The following is a 21,566-nucleotide window of genomic DNA, read 5'->3' on the forward strand; positions in this document are numbered from 1 at the left end:
GGGAAACTTAGGAACAGAACATCCTTCAAGGGACACCTCCCAACCTCTGCTTTCCTCTGGCCTTTAGGACTACTGCCCCTTAGGCCTCGCCTAAGCCAGAAATTCATCACTAAAACAAAGGCAGTGCACGTGGATTCGCAAAGCAGTCCCCCTCCAGTCATCCTGGTCACCGCGGGAGCAGCCTCTCAGGGTCTCCACTTCATACCATCCCCAACACCACACCCAGGTCACTGGGTAATAAAAGGTCAACGCTTTCTTCCCTTTTTTAAGCACACTAATCTATTATCCCAATGACTTAAAACGCAAGCATTTGAATAGTTACTGTTTTTAAAATTAATATATAATGTATTACTTGTTTCAGAGGTACAGGTCTGTGATTCATCAGTCTTACACAATTCACAGCGCTCACCATAGCACATACCCTCCCCAATGTCCATCACCCAGCCCCCCCATTCCTCCCACCCCCACCACTCCAGCAACCCTCAGTTTATTTCCCGAGATTAAGAGTCTCTCATTGCTTGTCTCTCTCTCTGGTTTTGTCTTGTTTCATTTTTCCCTCACTTCCCCTAAGATCCTCTGTCTTGTTTCTCAAATTCCTCATACCAGTGAGATCATATAATTGTCTTTCTCTGATTGACTTATTTTGCTTAGCATAATACCCTCTAGTTCCATCCACCTCCTTGCAAATGGCAAGATTTATTTTTTTGATGGCTGCATAATATTCTATTGTATATAGTTACTTTTAAGAAAGCAAGGGAATCCTTGCTGCTCTCGTTCCTCTCCCCTGGCTTCTGGAGAGACCAGCAAGTGGAGTGAGGAGCCAGGGTGGTAGCTCCATACCCCAGGCCTCTTGGAAATCTGTTGCCAACAACAGGTGGCATGGATTCTTTAGAGTAGAAGTTATCAGAGTATGATGCAGGGACCGCTGGGGCTCTTAAGACTTTTGTGTAATAATGCTAAAATATGATCGCCTTTTTTCATTTTCATCTTCTCAAGAGTCCACATTAGAGTTTTCCAGTACATGACGTGTGATCTCACAACAGAATGAACACAGAAGCAGATGTGAGAATCTATTTTGTGAAGCCAGACATGAAAGAGAGTTACAACACCTGTCTCCTCACTAAATTATTTCTGCTTTGGAAAATAGTTGCTTTCCATTAAAAACATATTATTTACATTAACATGCCATGAATTCATTATTTTCATTTTTAAATTAATCAACAACTATTTTTTAATTTTTCAGTTTTAATTTCTAATATAGTAAACATTGATAGATACAACCCACAGAAAAAATTCTTTGGGGTCCTCAATAACTTTGAATTGTGTAAAGGTTTGAGAATCACTGCTTTCAAGCATTGCTTCCCCAGGAAAGCTGAGTAAATGACAAGAAAACAGTACTATAGACAACATGCGGTAACAGAGGACTTCTTTTGGTATTTATTAGCTTCTTTCTCTCTTTCTTTTTTTACCATAAACAAGAAAAATCACTCCTAGCTTACAAATTACCTCTTTTTCAGATAAAATAAAGCCACCTTTTGGGCTATCCAAGTCACTCCAACCTCCCTCAGAACAAACAAGAGGCAGTCACTATAAAAATCAGAGGTGTGGGATGCTGTTGATTTTTATGCGTTTGCTCAGGTAATCCTGTGTAAAATGTAAATTAGTCTAGGCTATAAGCCTATTTATTCTCTTAGGCCCAGAAATTACAGTCCACTTTTGTTTCTTGACACCATTTATTCTGATCTGTCTCCTCTATTAGAAGATGAGCCTGATGGCAGCGACGGGTCTCACTCCCGGTATGCACAGCATCTACGCCAGGCCTGTCACATGGAACCCTCATCCCCTAGAATGATGTCATGTCATCTTGCCTGTCTGCTGCAGTCACAATGGCCTCTTGAACCTCTGAGAATCCTCGAACACCTCAAGCCCTCTCCCACTCAAGGGTTTTGCACCTGCTGTCACCTCAGCCTAACATTCTTCCATCAGTTACCTGAGGGCTTCCTACCTTTAGGCTTGTGCTCAGCCGTCACTTCTAGAGAGGCTCCCCAGAGGTCGGTAAGTGAAATCGCTCACCCCACCCTAGCCCCATCAGTCTTTACACCCTTACCCTGTTCACTCGTCTTCACTGCACTCACCACTGCCCAACATATTATGTACCATATTTTGTTGATTTCAAGATGTAGATTTGTTTTCAGATTTTATTTTATTTTATTTATTTATTTTTTTAAAGATTTTATTTATTTGCGAGAGAGAGAATGAGAGACAGAGAACATGAGAGGGAGGAGGGTCAGAGGGAGAAGCAGACTCCCTGCTGAGCAGGGAGCCCGATGTGGGACTCGATCCCGGGACTCCAGGATCATGACCCGAGCCGAAGGCAGTCGCTCAACCAACTGAGCCACCCAGGTGCCCATGTTTTCAGATTTTAATACAAACAAAATGGAGGATGTCCTAAAAATTAGTAGTGTCTTACAACTGCCTAGGGCCTGGACTGACACGAAGTCCTTCTCCAGATCTGCGTTTGCTCCTGCCAGTGCTCACGAGGGCTTCCAACTGAGATGACCCGAAATAAGTTCTGTGTGAGGGTTTTGTTTAGATCACACTGGCAGAGTGAATTTAGACCACAAACTGGTATCTACAGACTCGTGGTTCATATTCTCAGGGGAGATATTTTTTCCACCTCTTACACAGTGCCAAGGTGGAGACATTAAAGGTTCCTTGCAATCCTTCTGTGTGGAGGAACTTTTTCTTATCTTTTTACTGAAGGTTTAGGCTTTTGATATCCTAGCCCCATGGTGTGTGTGTGCGGGGGGGTGTCTCTTATTAGACTCTCTACCTTGGGCGTTTTCCCTTTCTTGGTAGTTCATAAAATAACAGTACCTCTTACAGTTCATGGCAACTTAAGAGTCTATGAAATATGATGTATACTTGCTTTCTGTCTGCCCTCCCACTAGAATGTAAACTCCATGAGACCGGGAACTTGGATTGCTTGTTCATTTGTAGTATCTTCATTGCCTAGAACACCGCCAGGTAAGTAGCAAGCAGGCGCTCAACAAATAACTGTTGAATGAATAAACAGGAGATGGCCTCCAGATATTTGTTGAATAAACAAATGAGTAAGTTCATTTTCGTTTGGGAGCAAAAGAGCAGTCCTGGCATGTGAGACTACAACAGTGAATCTGATCATTAGCCTGACCTTACTGTGTATGCATCTAAAGGCTCTTCTTTGCCTTTGTGCATGCTACTTTGCACAAATATGGTTCTGCTTATTAAAAAACAATTCTAAACAGGACACGCCACAGCCACATAAATTTAATATTCACATTAGCATTGTACGCTCTGAAGAATCAATGAAGGGTGTTCTGGGAAAGACAAATTGCAAACCACTTGATGCCAGTGATAAACCACGAAAAGGAAAAACTCCCACTGTAAGCCTTCTGGTGTGTGCTGACCCAGGGTAGGGAGGGCATCCCAAGGGAGGGGAGAGCCTGGCCAGCCAGGCTAGCCTCACTGGCGAAGAGAGAGAGTTGTGCCCTTCCAGTTCTAATATATACAAAACATAAACACTACACTTCAGGTGTCATCTGGGCTGGATTTCTTTCTTCACACACTAGATTTTAGAAACAAAGCTTTAACATTAGATCTCCTTTTTTCTAAGAATGTTGTACATTCTTCGCTCAAAAACTTTATTTACTCTTAGGAGGAAAAATCAGTTCTGTGCCAAAAGCCATCTCCCAAATATCCTTCAAATCACCATGTACAGAAAAAGGGTGAGGGCAGGAAGACGGAAAGGAGCTCCTCTCCTGGGATTTGATAAGGATAAGAATTGTCTCAAATCATCAAAGCCTTGGGGAGGCTTTGTCTTCTAAAAGGACTGTTATATAAATAACCTAGTAAGTCTAAGCATGGAACTCAAAACCCTTCCAATGTGACTCATGGGAACAAGCTTTAAAGTAGAACAAACCTAAAGCTCCATAAACTTAGGAAATTTTTCAATTCACTCTTTTGTTTTCCTCATCATAAAAAAAAAACCTATTTCAGTAGGGCTGTTAGGAGGATTACATGATATAATACATTTTAACACCTAGTACAGTATTGAGCAAATAGAAATATTCTGTAAAAAGCTAACTATTTTATTATCATTATTACGGAGAAAAATTCAATAAAGTATGGCTATATATCACCAACTGTATTATTATTACATTAATCATTATCTTCCATCATCTGAATTCTGGGGGAAAAAAGTTTTATTCCATATATAAAGGTAAGAAAAAAGAACTTCTACTGAAGAAATAACAGATTGGGGGCACCTGGCTGGCTGTCAGTAGTGCATGCGACTCTTCATCTCAGTGTCGTGAGTTCAAGCCCCACATTGGGCATAGAATTTAAAATAAAATTTAAAAAAAATTTTTTAAAAGAAATAACATATTGTTTAAATATCTTGACATTCCTCTCTTCCCCCAGCCACCAACTTTGTGTGAGGCATGGAGACCACACTGGTTCTACTGGACAATATTGTGCCATAAGATCAGTTGGACTATAATATCTATTAACTCCATTATTATCTATTACTCCAAAATATGGGTTTTTGTTAATTATTCCATTAATGTTTCATGTTTCCACTTATTCCAGAGCTCAGTACAACTCTTCCCTTTCTGCTATACACTATGGTATCAATGACAGTAGGTAGATGAAGTGGATGGAGCAGAAAATTAAGAATAACAATCTGAAGGTCATCATAATGGTTTAATCTAAAAATTAGACTTAAAAAAAAAAAAACCCTCCAAAAGTGTGTTTGTGTGTGTGTATGTGCATCTTATGGGTAAAAAGCAAATAGACATTCTCTTCAAAGTCCACCTGGGATCCATCCATGTCTAATGTTTTAACATTTCAACCTGGGCTTCAGAAGAAGACACTACACTATTTGTTACAGTTTTGTTCTCTGAGAGAAAAGAAAATTTCATCACCTGAAAGAGATCTCACACTGCCCCTAAGCACACTTAAGGGCTATCATCTATATCTACCAAATCATCTATACTCTTTACTCCAACTTGTCCACCCCCTTAAAGTCGCTGTCCACGCCTTTCATCAATTCCTTATCTCAGAAGATAAGCGTCTAGGAGCCAACCAGTTGCTGCCCCTACCTGTAAGGTGAGGAATGGGGTTCTGGATCAGAGGCCGAAGCCACTGCAGAGGTGACGTTGGTGTTTTCTAGATCTTCATTCTCTAGAAAATCATGGAAAGAAAAATTCAGTATTTGAGAGGCAACACAATCATAATTATCTTGTATCTTGAAAAAAAACAATCTGGCAGTTTCAACCAACTTTCTCTTTCCAAAAATATTCTGGGCATCCACTTCTGAGAGGTCTAGTGCATTAATTATTCAAGTCCTCACACCCAAGTATTCTCAGACCAGCATACCCCATTCATGAAAAAAATACGTTCCTTTCCAAAACAAGCCCCTACAAAATTCATTCTAATTCAAGGATCACATTTCTCAGGAAGCATATGGTTAAATTAAGCAAAACATAGAAGGCCGAGCGAGATTTAGGATGAAATGCACTGGAATTCAGCATCACAGGATGGAGTGTCGCCTCTACATTCAGTAAGCTCACGTCACTGTAGCTAGGGGAAAGGATTTTTGTAATTTCTTTCACTCACTCATTCACCAGTGACTTATTGGAGAACTGGTAGGTAGCTTCACAGAGTATAAAGGTGAAATGCATAATGAAGGCCATGTTCCCAAGCTCACAACAAGCCTATGGCTGGTATTTTTGCCATTTGGCAGGTAAAGACACTAAGGCACAGAAGCAGGATTCAAACCCAGGCAGTCATGCTCCTAACCCTCAGGTGCTACTAAGTTTTATGGTTTATTGATATAGCCTTTCCTTGAGCATTCAGAAAAGCATATGGTTTAGTGTATTTAGACAGGCCCTGGCTTAACCTCCTCTAGTTAAGACCACAAGAAACTGAAGCCCAAAGTCCACTTCTCAGTACGAAATACAATTTAAATGAAGTAAACCGCAAATACTGCAAATGTCAGAGTTTGGTAGCAACATAAAAGTGCAAATGATGGGCAAATATTCGTGATCCAACTTAAATCTAGTCTCACTTTTTTTATATGTGAAAAGATTATTTTTTATCAACTCACACTCTCATAAGTAGAAAGACCTTAGAGCTTATGCTACCTAATTTTCCTCTTGTGACATAATAGAAAATATATAGTCTCTGCCCCCAGTTCCTGGCACAGAATTCTGAAAATCCTGATGATTTCCTAAGTGAAAAGAGCACTATGAGCACGTTTTATTCTTTGACTCTGGTTCCTGACACAGAGTTCCTAAGTCCCTTGGATCTTCTCTGGTGATAGAAGTGTCTTTTGTTCCAAAGAGGTGACTCTGAGTGGGCTCCTGGATGGGGGCTGCTCACCAGAAAGACCAAGCCATGATCAGAGGCTTGGAATTGTTAGCCCCAACCCCCATTCTCCAGAGAGGGGAGGGGGGCTGGAAATGAAGTTAATGATTGATCACACCGATGTGATAAAACCTCCATAAAAATCCCCAAAGTACAGGGTTTGGAGAGCTTCTAGGTTGGTGAACACATCCATATACTGGGAGAGGGATGTACCCCAACTCCAAGGGGACAGAAACTCCGGCACTTTAGGACCCTCCCAGACCTTTCCCTCTGTGTCTTTTCATCTGACTATTCATCTGTATCCTTTCTCATATCCTTTAATAAACTGGTAAATGTTAAGTATTTCCCTGAGTTCTCTGAGCTGCTCTAGCAAATCATCAAATCCAAGGAAGGGGGAGGTCATGGGAAACTTCAATTCATAGTCAAGTCAGACAGCAGTTGTGGGTAATCCGGGACCTACTACTTGAGACTGGCATCTGAAGTTGGGGGGGGTTGACAGTCTCATGGGATGAAGCCCTTAACCTGTGGGGTCTGACACTATCTCCATAATTCAGTTAAATTGTAGGACACCCAGGCGGTGTCACAGAATTGCTTGGTGGAGAAACCCAGATCTGCTGTCAGAAGTGCTGTGAGTGGGAGTCGTGTGAGAGTGAAGGAGAAACTCAGGAGGACTAAGCTTTCTTTACACCTCCCAACAAAGGAACTGAGTCTCAGACAATTGTCAGATGTTCCCCCAGTCTCTGCTACTTGGTGAAGAGGCCCTTTCACCAAGAGATAATGAAAATACGAAGTTCTTCCCTATGTTGACCTAAGTAGAATCTGCTTCCTAATAACCTCTGCTCTTCAATCCCTCCCCACAATATCCTTTCAAATATTTATAGCCTGCTATCAACTTTCCTGCAAGTTCCTCCACAGGCTGACCATCTCCAGTTCTCTCAATCATCCCTCAGGTGACCTCTGACCTCTGGCCTCCTTTTGTTGTGCCTCTTTGTTCCATTTGAAGTAAGGAGCTAAAATGGACAACTTCTTCAGATGTGTTCTAATCCACACAGAGTACATGAGACTATAAACTCTTAATAAGGACACAGTATTTCTTGATATAATACTCTGAGCACTAGATTTTGTGTTTGTTTCCTTATATTTCCTTTTTTCTTAAGTTTTTATTTAAATTCTAGTTAGTTAACATACAATGTAATATTAGTTTCAGGTGTACAATATAGTGATTCAACACTTCCACAAATCACCCAGTGCTCATCACAAGCGCACTCCTTAATCCCCATCACCTATTTAACCCATCCCCTACCCACCCACCTCCCCTCTGGTAACCATCAGTTTGTTCTCTATAGTTAAGAGACTGTTTCTTGGTTTCTTGGTTTGGCACTAGATTTTTTTTAACTGCAGATTTACCCTGTTAGCCTAAATAAGTCAATCAAGATCTCCAGGGCATATAAAAATAAACTTACTCTAAGCCCAGTCTCACCTGTGCTCTATTTTTGAAACATTTTTGGAAAATAATTGACTTTTTAACTTTAATGCAGGGCTTTGCACATCTATATTATTTATTTCAAATTAACTTTTTAAAATTACTCATGCTTTACTCATTGTAAAACAAATTAAATACAGATAAGAAAACATTTACGTTTACCCTTCCAGACTTTAATATACAAATAATCCATTATTCAATGTAGAAAAATGAGCAAAAAGAAACAAAAAACAATATAACCAACCACAATCCCATTAGCCAAAGATAATCTTTGTTAACATTTTGGTGCATATCCTTTCAGAAATATATTTATATTTTATAAATATACACATACATACATATGTGTGTATAGAGAGAGAGAGAGAGACAGAGACAGAGAGAGAGAGACAGAGGGAGACAGATGTATATACATCTATATGTTTATATATTTTGCCCCCTATCTCCATTCATTAATTTTGTGTGGGGCACGAAGACCATAGGTTCTACTGGAAAATACTGTAACATGAGTTGACCAGTTGGGACTATAATACCCACTAGCTCAAGGTTCTCTAACATACAGCTTTTCATTAATTATTCCATTAATGTTTCAGAGTTTCCACTCATTCTAGGGCTCAAATCTTATACACACACAAACACACACATATATATTTCTTTTTTTTAATGAAGATTTTATTTATTTATTTGACAGAGAGAGACATAGCGAGAGAGGGAACACAAGCGGGAGAGTAGGAGAGGGAGAAGCAGACTTCCCGCGGAGCAGGGAGCCCAATGCGGGGCTTGAACCCAGGACCCTGGGATCATGACCTGAGCCGAAGGCAGACGCTTAACGACTGAGCCATCCAGGAGTCCCCATATATATATATTTTGTGTTTATATTTCTGAAAGGACATGCACGAAATGTTACTGAACATTATTCATTTTTCAGAGTCAATAGAAATGGTACTATATCATAATTTTAAATGACTGTATATTATCCAATAATCCATACTAAAATTTCTTTAACCAATCCTCAAGTCTCTATTGTTAGAGCTGGAGTTTGTTTCAAATCTTTCACTGTCAGAGATGATGATATTATATTAGAGATGTCTACACCCTTTCTTTTTTTTATTAACATATAATGTATTATTTGTTTCAGAGGCACAGGTCTGTGATTCAACAGTCTTACACAATTCACAGCACTCACCATAGCACATACCCTCCCCAATGTCTATCACACAACCACCCCATCCTTCCCACCCCCCACCACTCCAGCAACCCTCAGTTTGTTTCCTGAGATAAAGAATCTCTTATGGCTTTTCTTCCTCTCTGGTTTCATCATGTTTCATTTTTTCCTCTCTTCCTCTGAATTTGTTTCTCAAATTCTGCATATCAGTGAGATCATATGATAATTGTCTTTCTCTGATTGACTTATTTTGCTTAGCATAATACCCTCTAGCTCTATCCACGTCCTTGCAAATGGCAAGATTTCATTTTTTTGATGGCTGCATGATATTCCATTGTGTGTGTATATATATATGTACCACATCTTCTTTATCCATTCATCTGTCAATGGACATCTAGGCTCTTTCCATAGTTTGGCTTTTGTGGACATTGCTGCTATAAACATTGGGGTGCACATGTCCCTTCGGATCACTACATTTGTTATCTTTGGGGTAAATACCCAGTAGTGCAACTGCTGGGTCATACAGTAACTCTATTTTCAACTTTTTGAGGAACCTCCATACTATTTTCCAGAGTGGCTACACCAGCTCGCATTCCCATCAACAGTGTAAGAGGGTTCCCCATTCTCTGCATCTTCGCCAACATCCGTTGTTTCCAGACTTGTTAATTTTAGCCATTCTGACTGGTGTGAGGTGGTATCTCATTGTGGTTTTGATTTGTATTTCCCTGATCTATAACCCTTTCTTAAGAACCTCCCCTGTCCACAGCCTTGAAGGGGCTGTCCCTGTGACCAATGTCTACTATGCTAGCCATGCTTATTGGTTTTGGGTGAACATATGCCCAAAAGTCAGTCCAATTCTCTTCCCCAAAATCTGGGGTTGGTACCACAGGCCAAAACAGACTGTGAAGAGCCTCAGGTAAGGGACGGAAATGCCATTTGGGAAAAACCTTCACAGGCCAAGTAGAAGCAGATGACTAAGCATTGAAGACAACTGTTAGAGACAGGAAAATGATCATTCATGAAAGAGAAGTAGAAACAAGGGACTTTGGGGTCCAAGAGGAAAAGAGACACAGAAAATCTACCTGACCACTTTCTAACTCCCATAATGTCCGTGCTTCCTGCAATTGGATTCTGTAAGATTTATGTCCTAACAGTAAGCTTTCTTTAAAGAACTTTTTATTGTAAAATATATCATACATACAAAAGATGGCATGAAAAGGAGACACAAAGCTAAAAATGTTAATACCAATCCCTACTTAGTCAGTAATGAGGTAAGTATTCATACATTAGAAGTCCTCTGTCTAATGCCCCTTCCCAATCATATCTCCCCATATTCTGAATTCTGAGTAAATTATTCCCTTGTCATTCTTTATATATTTTAGGTATATTAATTACTGCTTTGTAAAAACTTCTCTATTTTCTTTTTCAAATTTTTATTTGAATTCTAGTTAGTTAAAACTTCTTTATTTTAGAAAAATTTAAATACGCACAAAATTAGAGAACAGTGGAACAGAGATTCATGTACTCATTATCTTCTCAACAACATTTTACATCTTGTTTCTTTTGTCCCCTACCTTCCTGCCCCACCACCACACACACAGTGGATTATTTAAAGCAAAGCGAAGACATCATTATATTCATTTAGAACACATCTCTAAAGAAAAAGACTTTCAATATAGGTATGGTACCATTATCGTTCCTACAAAATCGGCAATTCCTTAATATCATTTAATACACAATCCACATTCAAATGCCTCCAATTGTCTCAGATTTTTTTTCTAACAGCCAATTTGTTTGAAATCAGGATCCAAATAAGGTTCACACACTAGATTTAGTTTATGTGTGTCTTAGGTCTCTTAATCTATATCATTCCTCACCCCATTGTTTTTCATAAAATATATTTGTTGAAATGAAAAGTCATATGACCTGCAGACTTTCCCACATTCTGAATTTGGCTGACTGAATTTTCATGATTTCATGATTCTTCTACTCACTGTAATTACCTGTAAATTGATCTTAGATCTAGAGCTGTGCTGTCTAATACAGTAGCCATTAGCCTGTAGCTCAATTTAAATTAATTAAAATTAAATAAAAATTAAAATTCAGTCTCCTAGTCTTATTAGCCACATTTCAAGTACGCAATAGCCACAGGTTGCTAGTGGGTACTGGATGGCACAGAAACATTTTCATCATCAAAGAAAATTATTTTGGATGGTGTTGACCTAGAGATTTAGATTCAGGTTCAGTTTTGATCTCACAGGACTACTCCAGACATGGCACATTAAGTTCCCATTGCATCACATCAGGAAGCACAAAATATATGCTTGTCACAACTTTAATGACATAAAGATTGGTGAGTGGGTTCATGTTCTCAGCCTTTATTTCACCTAATGGCTTTAGTAGCCATTCATGATCACTGTCTAAAATAGATCCATCATTTCATTAGAGACTAGAAAATGATTTTCATAATTCTAGCACCTTCTACATTTATGAGTTAGAATTCTTCTATTAAAAAAAAAAAATCTCCTTCCCATCAACCATTTGGTTCCTCTGAAGTATTACTCATAAAAGAAAGGCAGGATAAAAAAATTGAGTCTTCCGGGGCACCTGGGTGGCTCAGTCATTAAGCGTCTGCCTTCGGCTCAGGTCATGATCCCAGGGTCCTGGGATCGAGCCCTGCATCGGGCTCCCCACTCCGCGGGAAGCCTGCTTCTCCCTCTCCCACTCCCCCTGCTTGTGTTCCCTCTCTCACTGTGTCTCTCTCTGTCAAATAAATAAATAAAATTTAAAAAAAAAATTGAGTCTTCCCTAATTGTCAGAATACTAAGTTAGAATCATAGCAATCTCCATATAATGATTTGGAGGTTTTGTAAAGTATTGTTAGTAACAAGCAGTTTTTAACATATTTTATGTGTTTCAAGTTTTCCTAGTTTTGGCCATTGGGAGCTCTTCAGAGTTGGCTCCTGTGTCCGTGTAGTCTGGCTTATAGCAAAAGTTCCAGGCTCATCTTATAAATGCTCTGCCCCAGCCATTTCTCTAAGGAGTCCTGGTTCTTTCTGATGAGAAAAGGTATACACAGCAACCACATGAATAAGGGAACCCTGAGAGGTGCCTGGGTGGCTCAGTGGGTTAAGTGTCTACCTTCGGCTCAGGTCATGATCTCAGGGTCCTGAGACTGAGCTCCACATCAGGCATCCTGCTTAAACAGGGAATCTGCTTCTCATTCTCCCTCCGCCCCTCCCACTCCATGCTCGTTCTCTCTCTCTCTCAAATAAATTACATTAAACTAAATTTTAAAACGGGAACCATGAGTTAATGGCTTTGCCTAATACATTCAACAGACCTTTACTAGGTCCCTGCTACATGCCAAGCACCATATTCCATCCTGGGAATACAGTTAAATTAGACATGACTTGTGCCCTTAAAGAGCTCAATCTACAGAGAAAGAGAAACTCATAAACAGACAATTGTAATACAAATGTGTTATTATTTAGAACAGAATTATGCCCTTGATATCACAGGAACATGGGGGTATTTAATTTAGGGAAGAAAGGTGATCAAAGGACTTTTCCTGAAAGATATGGCAATTATGCTATCTTAAAGAACAAGGAGGACTTGCCCACAGGCAAGGGCATTGAAAAAGGGCATTTCAGGTAGAGAGGATTCAATGAGCAAAAGAACACACACCAAAAAACACCATGGCATAACTACAGAACAATGATGAAAAAATTAATGAAGACACAAAAAAATGGAATGACATCCCATGTTCATAGACTGGAGCTTCAGACTGTTAAAATGTCCATATTAGGGGTGCCTGGGTGGCTCAATCGGTTAAGTGTCTGCCTTCAGCTCAGGTCATGATCTCAGGGTCCTGGAATTGAGCTCCATGTGGGCTCTCTGCTCAGCGGGGAGTCTGCTTCTCTCTCTGCACCCCCCCCCACTTGTGCTCTCTCCCTCTCCCTCTCTCTCAAATAAATAAAATCTTAAAAAAAAAAAAAAAAGGAAAGAAAGATAAACAAAACTGGAGATATCATACCTCCTGGTTTCAAAATATATTACAAAGTTACAAAAATTAAAAGAGTATGGCATAAAGACAGACCTATAGACCAATGAAACAGAGTAAGAGTCTAGAAATCTATCTGTACATATATGATCAATTGATCTTCAAAAAGGGTACCAACAATACACAATGGGGAAAGGATAGTCTCTTCAACAAACTGTGTTGGAAAAACTGGATATCCACATGCAAAAGAATGAAATTGGACCCTTATTTCACACCATACAAAAATAAACTCAAAATGGATTAAAAACATGAGACTTAAACTATAAAGCTCCTAGAAGAAAACGTAGGGGAAAAGCTTCATGACATTGGTCTCACAACAAAGCTTCACGATTTTATGGATATGACACCAAAAGCACATGTAACAAAAACAAAAATAGACAAGTGGGACTACATCAAACAGAAAAGCTTCTGCATAGCAAAGGAAACAATCAACAGAGGAAAAGACAACCTATGAAGTGAGAAAAAATATTTGCCAACCATTTATCTGAAAAGAGGTTAATTTCCAAAATAAATTTAAATCTCCTATAACTCAATAGCAAAACAATCCAATAACCCGATTTAAAAATGGGCTTAAGACTGGAATATACATTTCTCCAAAGAAGACATCCAAATGGCCAAGAAGTATACGAAAATATGTTCAACATTACTAGTCATCAGGAAATGCAAATCAAAACCACAAAAATGAGATATCATCTTACACTGTTAGGATGGCTATTATCAAAACAACAACAACAACAACAGACAAGTATTGCAGAGGATGTGTAGAAATTGGAACCCTTGCACCTACATGAGAATGCAAAATGGTGTAGCCACTATGGAAAACGGTATAAAGATTCCTCAAAAAATTAAAAATAGAATTACCATATCATCTACCAATCCCATTTCCAGGTATTAATCCAAAAGAATTTAAATCAGGATCTCAAAGAGATATTAGCACTCCAATATTTCAGTGTGGCACTAGTCACAATAGCCAAGATGTGATAACAACCTAACTGTCCACTGACAGATGAATGGATAAAGAAAATGTGGTAGATACATACAATGGAATATTATATTTTTTAAGAGAAGGAAATCCTGCAACATGTGGTAACATGGATGAACCTTGAGAACATTATTTCAAGTGAAATAAGCCAGTCACAGAAGGACAAATATTGTACAATTCCACTTATACAGGTATCTAAAATAGCCAAACCCATAAAATCAGAGAATAGAATGATGTTTGTCAGGGCCTACAGGGAGAGGAAAATGTGGAGTTGCTAATCAATGGGTATAAAATCTAAATTATATAGGATGAGTAAGTTCTAGAGATGTGCCGTACAATATTGTGCCAATAATTAACAATACTGTATTGTACACAAAAAAATTTAAAGGAAATATTTAGAAGCACTTCACAGAAATAAAAAGAATAAACATTAGTAAAATAAACAAAACACCACGGCTGTTCAGTGTGTATAGCAAGTTCAGTGTGTGCAGAGACCTGAGCCAAGAGACACAAATCCCATCGATTCAACTCAATACTTCACGAATCCCTAACAAGTGCCTGGCTCCACACTAGATCCTGGAGATGATGCACTAAAGCAGACACAGTTCTGGCCCTCATGAAGCTTTCAGTCCAGCAGGGAAGACTGAGAAGGACCTCTATCCCACAGATGATCAAAAATTTTAAGCTTAAGTTTAAGCTAGGAAATGACATGGTCAAATTTGTATTTTGGGGTAGGATTCTATAGCAGCTGATGGTAAGATGGATCTTACCGGATCAGATAGGAGACCTTGGCAAAGTTCACATGAGAGATAATGAGGACCTAGTAGTGATACCTGAGACAGAGTAGAGAGGACTCGATTAGAAAATCATTAGGTGGTCAAATTTTTTAGGATGCCCATGCTGGCCGCGCTTATTTCCTTACTAAATGTTCACAAACCATTTGTGACATATTCTAGAACTTTGCTGAGAAGCTGCTTCAAGTTTAATGGTCTACAGATTCTGGATTCTAATCTCTTTTCCCCTTTGGAAATTGATACAGAGGTTCATTTCTAGTCCCTGACAGTCCTCAAAGATAGCACACAATTATAATTGCAGGTTCTTTCAGGACCCTGGATGTAGTAGTCACCTGTGGATCTTTTGGCTTTCAAATACTCAACCTTCTCCTGGAGGGGACTGACTTTGTAAACAGTACACAAGAAGTCAGAATGGAAGACCCTTCTTTTTCCAAATACAGGAAGTTAAGGACCAGGCACATGACCTAAAATATCCCCACCAAGAACTGGAAATAGCAGTGGCACAAAGGAGGGAGGAATGCATCTAGTGGCAGCCAAACAGCCCTCACCAAATTGTTCTTGCTGCTTAGCCTCTGGACCAGCCTACTCTTTGGCTTTCCAACAATGTGGTGAGCCTCCTATATTCTTCCAATAATCCATTTTCTGCTTAAGGCAGCCAAAATTAATTTCTATTGCTTGTAATCAAGAACTCTGACCAAAAGACCTGGATAGCATTTGCTTGGATCCAAAAATCTGAACTTAAAATAGTTAGATATCCTATCTTCGTTCTGATCATCTTTATTATTACAGCCAAGACCCAGTGTTCCTTAGTGATCCTTACTGTACATGTCAATTACTTTCTAAGCATTTTGTAGGCATCATCTTTTTGATTCCTCACTGAGGTTGATACTACCATTACTTTTTTATCATTCAAGAAATTGAAGCTCAGCAAAATCAAGTAACTTGCCCAAGATGGCCAACAAACAGGCAGTCCAAGTCCAAAGTTAGCTCTCTTAATAACTATATTACACACTGACTCTTCAAATCTTTATTGTGAAATATAACACAAAGAAAAGTACACAAAAATGTGCAGCTCAATAAATTATCACAAAGCAAACACCTATATAAACTACTACCTAGGCCAAGAAACAGATCATTCCCAGCACTTTATAAGCCCCATTAATGACCCTCCCAATCATTACTTGTTCCCTTCCTCCATAACCATTGTCCTAACTTAGGGAATCATTTTCTTGCTTTTCTTTATACTTGGGCCACCTAAATATGCATTCCTAAATAGTGTTGCTTTATTCTGCCTGAATTCTATATAAAGAGAAATAATGCAGAATATTTTAAGACTAGCTTCTTTCACTCAACATTATGTTTGAAAGACTCAACTATGTTGTTGCAGGTAAGCTTATTCGTTTTCATTGCTATATAATATTCCATGAATATACCATAATTTATCAATATACCATTGATGAAATTTGGGTTCTTTCTAGTTTTTGGCTATTATGAATGATGCTGCTATGAGTATTTTTGTTCATGTCTCTTGGTACACATGTGCACGCATTTATTTTGTATATAAACCTAGGAATGGAATGGTTGAGTCATAGAAATGATAAACATTGGTAGACAATGCCAAACTATTTTCCAAAGGGGTTGTACCAAATATGCACTCCTGCTGGTATTGAGGAACATTCCTATTACTCTGTACCCTTTCCAATACTTGGTCATATTAGTTTTTATTTGGGCCATTCTGATTGGTGTATGCTTTTAGTTTGCATATCACTGATGACTTATGTTTCTTGACCATTTGGAAATCCTTTTATAAAATGCCTGTTCAAGTCTCTTGCCTATTTTACGGTTGGAGTGTCTTTTTTTTTTTTTTTTTTTAATCAAATGATCCTTTATTGAAGTATTTTCCTTTGTAGCCCTCAATAGCTGGGCATTCCACTGTACCACTGTTGATGTCATCTATGATGTCATGAGGGTGGCAGCCTTCAACATCACAGCCCACAGTATGGCAGTCCCTAGGGTCTCTCTTTTTTTTTTTTGGCTGGGTACAGTATACTTTATAGATGGCACATGACAAGGTAGGGCTCCCCAAGCCCCTCCCCTTCTTCAGGGGGTCTGGGATGGAAATGGTGGAGGTCGGGAGATTTTCAGTGTTTTGGGGGATAAGTTGGGGCAGGGACTCCCCAGCAGCTGAGGGCCTCTCTTCCTCTTGCTCTCCCTGGGGCTGGTGGTCCAGGGGGCTCTTACTCCTTGGAGGCCATGTGGACCATAAGGTCCACCACCCGGTTGCTGTAGCCGAATTCATTGTCATACCAGGAAATGAGCTTGACAAAGTGGTCGTTGAGAGCAATGCCAGCCCCGGCATGGAAGGTGGAGGAGTGGGTGTCACTGTTAAAGTTGCAGGAGACAACCTGGTCTTCAGTGTACCCCAGGATGCCCTTGAGGGGGCCCTCTGATGCCTGCTTCACCACCTTCTTGATGTTGTATTTGGCAGCTTTCTCCAGGCGGCAGGTCAGATCCACGATGGACACATTGGGGGTGGGGACACGGAAGGCCATGCCAGTGAGCTTCCCATTCAGCTCAGGGATGACCTTGCCCACAGCCTTGGCAGCGCCAGTGGAAGCAGGGATGATGTTCTGGGCAGCCCCTCAGCCGTCGTGCCACAGCTTCCCAGAGGGGTTGTCCACAGTCTTCTGGGTGGCAATGATGGCATGGACGGTGGTCATGAGTCCCTCCACGATGCCGAAGTTGTCATGGATGACCTTGGCCAGAGGAGCCAAGCAGTTGGTGGTACAGGAGGCATTGCTGACAATCTTGAGAGAGTTGTCATACTTCTCATGGTTCACACCTATCACGAACATGGGGGTATTGGCAGAGGGAGCAGAGATCATGACCCTCTTGGCCCCGCCCTTCAAGTGAGCCCCAGCCTTCTCCATGGTGGTGAAGACCCCAGTGGACTCCACAACATACTCAGCACCAGCATCACCCCATTTGATGTTGGCGGGATCTCGCTCCTGGAAGATGGAGATGGACTTTCCATTGATGACAAGCTTCCCGTTCTCAGCCTTGACTGTGCCGTGGAATTTGCCATGGGTGGAATCATACTGGAACATGTAGACCATGTAGTTGAGGTCAATGAAGGGGTCATTGATGGTGACAATATCCACTTTGCCAGAGTTAAAAGCAGCCCTGGTAACCAGGTGCCCAATACGGCCAAATCCGTTCACTCCAACCTTCACCATCGTGTCTCGGGGATGCAGCTGGCACTGCACCAGAAGATGCGGCTGTCTGTCGAACGGGGAGGAGCAGAGAGCCAGTCCCTAGGGTCTCTTTAACGGTTCCAGAGAGTTCTCTAACTAAAGATGGGTGTCCCATCTGTCCAGCAATGTCAACAATCTCATCAAAACTGGTATTTCCATTGTACTTAATATTTTTCTGCTTCTTTCTATACCTTGGCAGTTCCTTGAGGGCTTTGATAATGAGGGCAGAGGCAGAAAGTACTACCTCAATTTGGACCTGTCTGTCCTGAATGGCCATCTTCACTGTAATCCTCAGACCCTTTCCAATCACCAGTTGCTTGGCTAGGTCACCATTACCCTTTTTGGAAGAAAGACTCAAGAGGCCAATCTTGGGGGCCTGGACAGACAGAGCACCAACTTCCCCACTGGTACACTTCAGGTAAATGATTTTTATTTCACTGGGGTTGAATTTAGGCACCACGGTGCAGGCAGCTGATGTCAGATGAACCCGGTTAAGGACAGCCAAAGAAAGTTGCACCTTGGCCACCTCTGAGCCAAAAGCTGCAAGCTGGATTGTATTTTTATTACTTATAGCAGTTCTAAATACAAACCTTTTGTTAATTACATGTGTTACAAATACCTGCTTCTACTCTGTGATTTACCTTTTCACTCTTTTTTTTTTTTTAATTTTTTATTTATTTATTTGAGAGAGAGAGAGAGAGAAACAGCATGAGAGGGGATAGGGTCAGAGGGAGAAGCAGGCTCCCCGCTGAGCCGGGAGCCCGATGTGGGACTCAATCCCAGGACTCCGGGATCATGACCTGAGCCGAAGGCAGTCGCTTAACCAACTGAGCCACCCAGGCGCCCTACCTTTTCACTCTTTTAATGGTGTCCTTTGATGATGCAAAGTTCTTCATTTTAATTTGTCAAAATTTATCACTTTTCCTTTTTAGCCATTTGTATGTCCTATTTGAGATGTCTTCCCCTACACTGAGGTCAATATATTCTCCTAGATTATCTTTTAGGAGCTTATTGTATTGTCTTTAACATGTTGGTATGCAATCCAACTAGAATTGATTTTTTGTGTGTATGGTGTGTGAGGTAAGGATCAAGTTTCTTTTCTTTCCCTTCTTTCCTTTCTCTTGGGCTATTCAGTAGTCCCAGCAATATTTACCATTCTTTCCTCACTGCTCTACAGTACAATCTTTATTGCAAATCAAAGATTTTGTTTCTAGGATTGTATTCTATTCCTAGGACCTATTAGACTATTCCATAAAAGCTTTAGACTAAATCTTGACACCTAATAGAGCAAATGTTTCCAACTTGTTTTTATTCACTCAAGTATTTTTATATATGCTATTTATGGCCTTTCATTCCTCTACATATTTTTTAGAACCAGCTTGTCAAATTTCCATGCAAAAACTCCGGCAAAACCCTGCTGGGATTTTTACTGGGATTATTTTATTTATATATCAAGTTGGGGAGAACTGACACTTTACAATATTGAGTCTTTCAATCTAAGAATATATCTTTCCATTTATTTATTCTTTCATTTCTTTCAATAACTATAGGATTTTGGCCACAGAAACAAGATGACAAAGGGGACAGCATCATCTGGAAAGTGTTGCAGTAAGACGTGCACATTGTGCCACCACCGTGGTTCTAAGGCCTATCACCTTTGGAAGTCGACCTGTGGCAAATGTGCTATCCTGCCAAGAGGAAGAGAAAGTATAACTGGAGTGCCAAGGCTAAAAGACAAAATACCACTGGGGCTGGTCAAATGAGGAAGCTAAAAATTGTACACCCCAGATTCAGGCGTGGATTCCATGAAGGAACATCACCTAAACCCAAGAGGGCAGCTGTTCAGCACCCAGTTCTTCCTAAGGATTTCAACAATTAATCACACAATAAATGTTCTGGTTTTTAAAAATAATAATAATGTATTATAATCTTCTGCACAAAGACTTTGCATATATTTTGTGGGATTTATTCCTAGGTATTTGAACTTTCTTTACTCTATGGTAAATAATATTTTCATATATTTTTTAACTTCATTGCTGGTATAGGCCCACTACATTTTATTGTGCTTCACTCTATTGCACTTTGCAGGTATTGCATTTTTGACAAATTGAAGGTTTGTGGCAACCCTGTGTCAAGCAAGTCTAACAGCACCATTTTTCCAACAGCATTTGCTCACTTCATGTCTGTGTCACACTTGATAATTCTTGCAATATTTCAAACTTTTTCATTATTATTATTTGTTATAGTGATCTATCATCAGTGAATACACCTCTGCTGAAAGCCCAGATGACGGTTAACATTTTTTAGCAGTATTTTTTAAGGTATTATACTTTTTTTAGACATACTGCCATTGCACATTTAAAAGACTACAATATAGTATAAACATCACTTTTATATGCACTGAGAAACCAAAGAATTTCACTTCACTTGCTTTATTGCAATATTTGCTTTATTGCAGTGGTCTAGAACTGAACCTGCAATCTCTCTGAGATAAGTTTGTATATATAAACATAATGAAATTTTGCATATTGGCTCTGTACCCAGCAATGTGGCCAAACTTATTAGTTCTAATAACTGATCTACAGATTCTTCTGGATTTTCCATGTATATAGTCATCATCGGCAAACAATAGATTTAACAGGATTCTTTTCTAATTTTCATATATTCTCTTTCTTGCCTGACTGTATTAGCTAGAATATCCAATAAAATGATGAATATTAAGTGAGGAGAGTGGGCTCCCTTGTCTTTTTCCCGATCTCAAGAAGAAAACTTTCTTTTTTTTTAATAAAGATTTTATTTATTTATTCATGAGAGACAGAGAGAGAGAGAGAGAGGCAGAGGGAGAAGCAGGCTCCCAAGGAGCAGGGAGCCCGATGTGGGACTCGATCCCAGGACCCTGGGATCATGACCTGAGCCGAAGGCAGACGCTTAACCATCTGAGCCACCCAGGCGCCCTCAAGAAGAAAACTTTCAAATCTCACCATTAAGTTTGATGCTGGTTATAGGTTTTTTGTAGATATGCTTTTTCTAATTAAGGAAGTTTTCTTTTATTCGTACTTTGCTATGAGTTTTGAATCATAAATGGAGGTTGAATTTTATCAAGCACTTTCTCTGCATCTATTAAACTGATCATTTTTATCCACTAGTATATATATTTTTTTAAAGATTTTATTTATTTATTTATTTGAGAGAGAGAGAATGAGAGACAGAGAGCATGAGAGGGAGGAGGGTCAGAGGGAGAAGCAGACTCCCTGCCGAGCAGGGAGCCCGATGCGGGACTCGATCCCGGGACTCCAGGATCATGACCTGAGCCGAAGGCAGTCGCTTAACCAACTGAGCCACCCAGGCGCCCTATCCACTAGTATATTAAAATGGTGATTTACATGGACTTTTAAAGAATGTCAAAGCCACCTTGCATTC

General features: G+C 39.8%; 1 protein-coding gene and 2 pseudogenes across 2 annotated transcripts in view; 1 reads left to right on the plus strand and 2 right to left on the minus strand.

Moving 5' to 3' along the window:
* TMED8 (transmembrane p24 trafficking protein family member 8) overlaps positions 1–21,566 on the minus strand; it is a 43,515-nt gene that overhangs the window by 12,329 nt on the left and 9,620 nt on the right. The window contains exon 2 of the mRNA XM_045901314.3: positions 5,142–5,223. Within this exon, the coding sequence (XP_045757270.1) occupies positions 5,142–5,223 (82 nt within the window). The remainder of the gene's footprint in view (positions 1–5,141; positions 5,224–21,566) is intronic.
* LOC123862010 (large ribosomal subunit protein eL37-like) lies at positions 48–20,025 on the plus strand (annotated as a pseudogene).
* LOC123861824 (glyceraldehyde-3-phosphate dehydrogenase-like) lies at positions 14,186–18,501 on the minus strand (annotated as a pseudogene). The gene has a single exon (XR_010405282.1). The product of XR_010405282.1 is annotated as a glyceraldehyde-3-phosphate dehydrogenase-like (transcript).

Source organism: Mirounga angustirostris, unplaced genomic scaffold (genome assembly GCF_029215605.1).
Source record: "Mirounga angustirostris isolate CCGP_5_RB_7025 unplaced genomic scaffold, mMirAng1.0.hap1 SCAF_9, whole genome shotgun sequence".
In the NCBI taxonomy this organism is placed as follows: Eukaryota; Metazoa; Chordata; class Mammalia; order Carnivora; family Phocidae; genus Mirounga; species Mirounga angustirostris.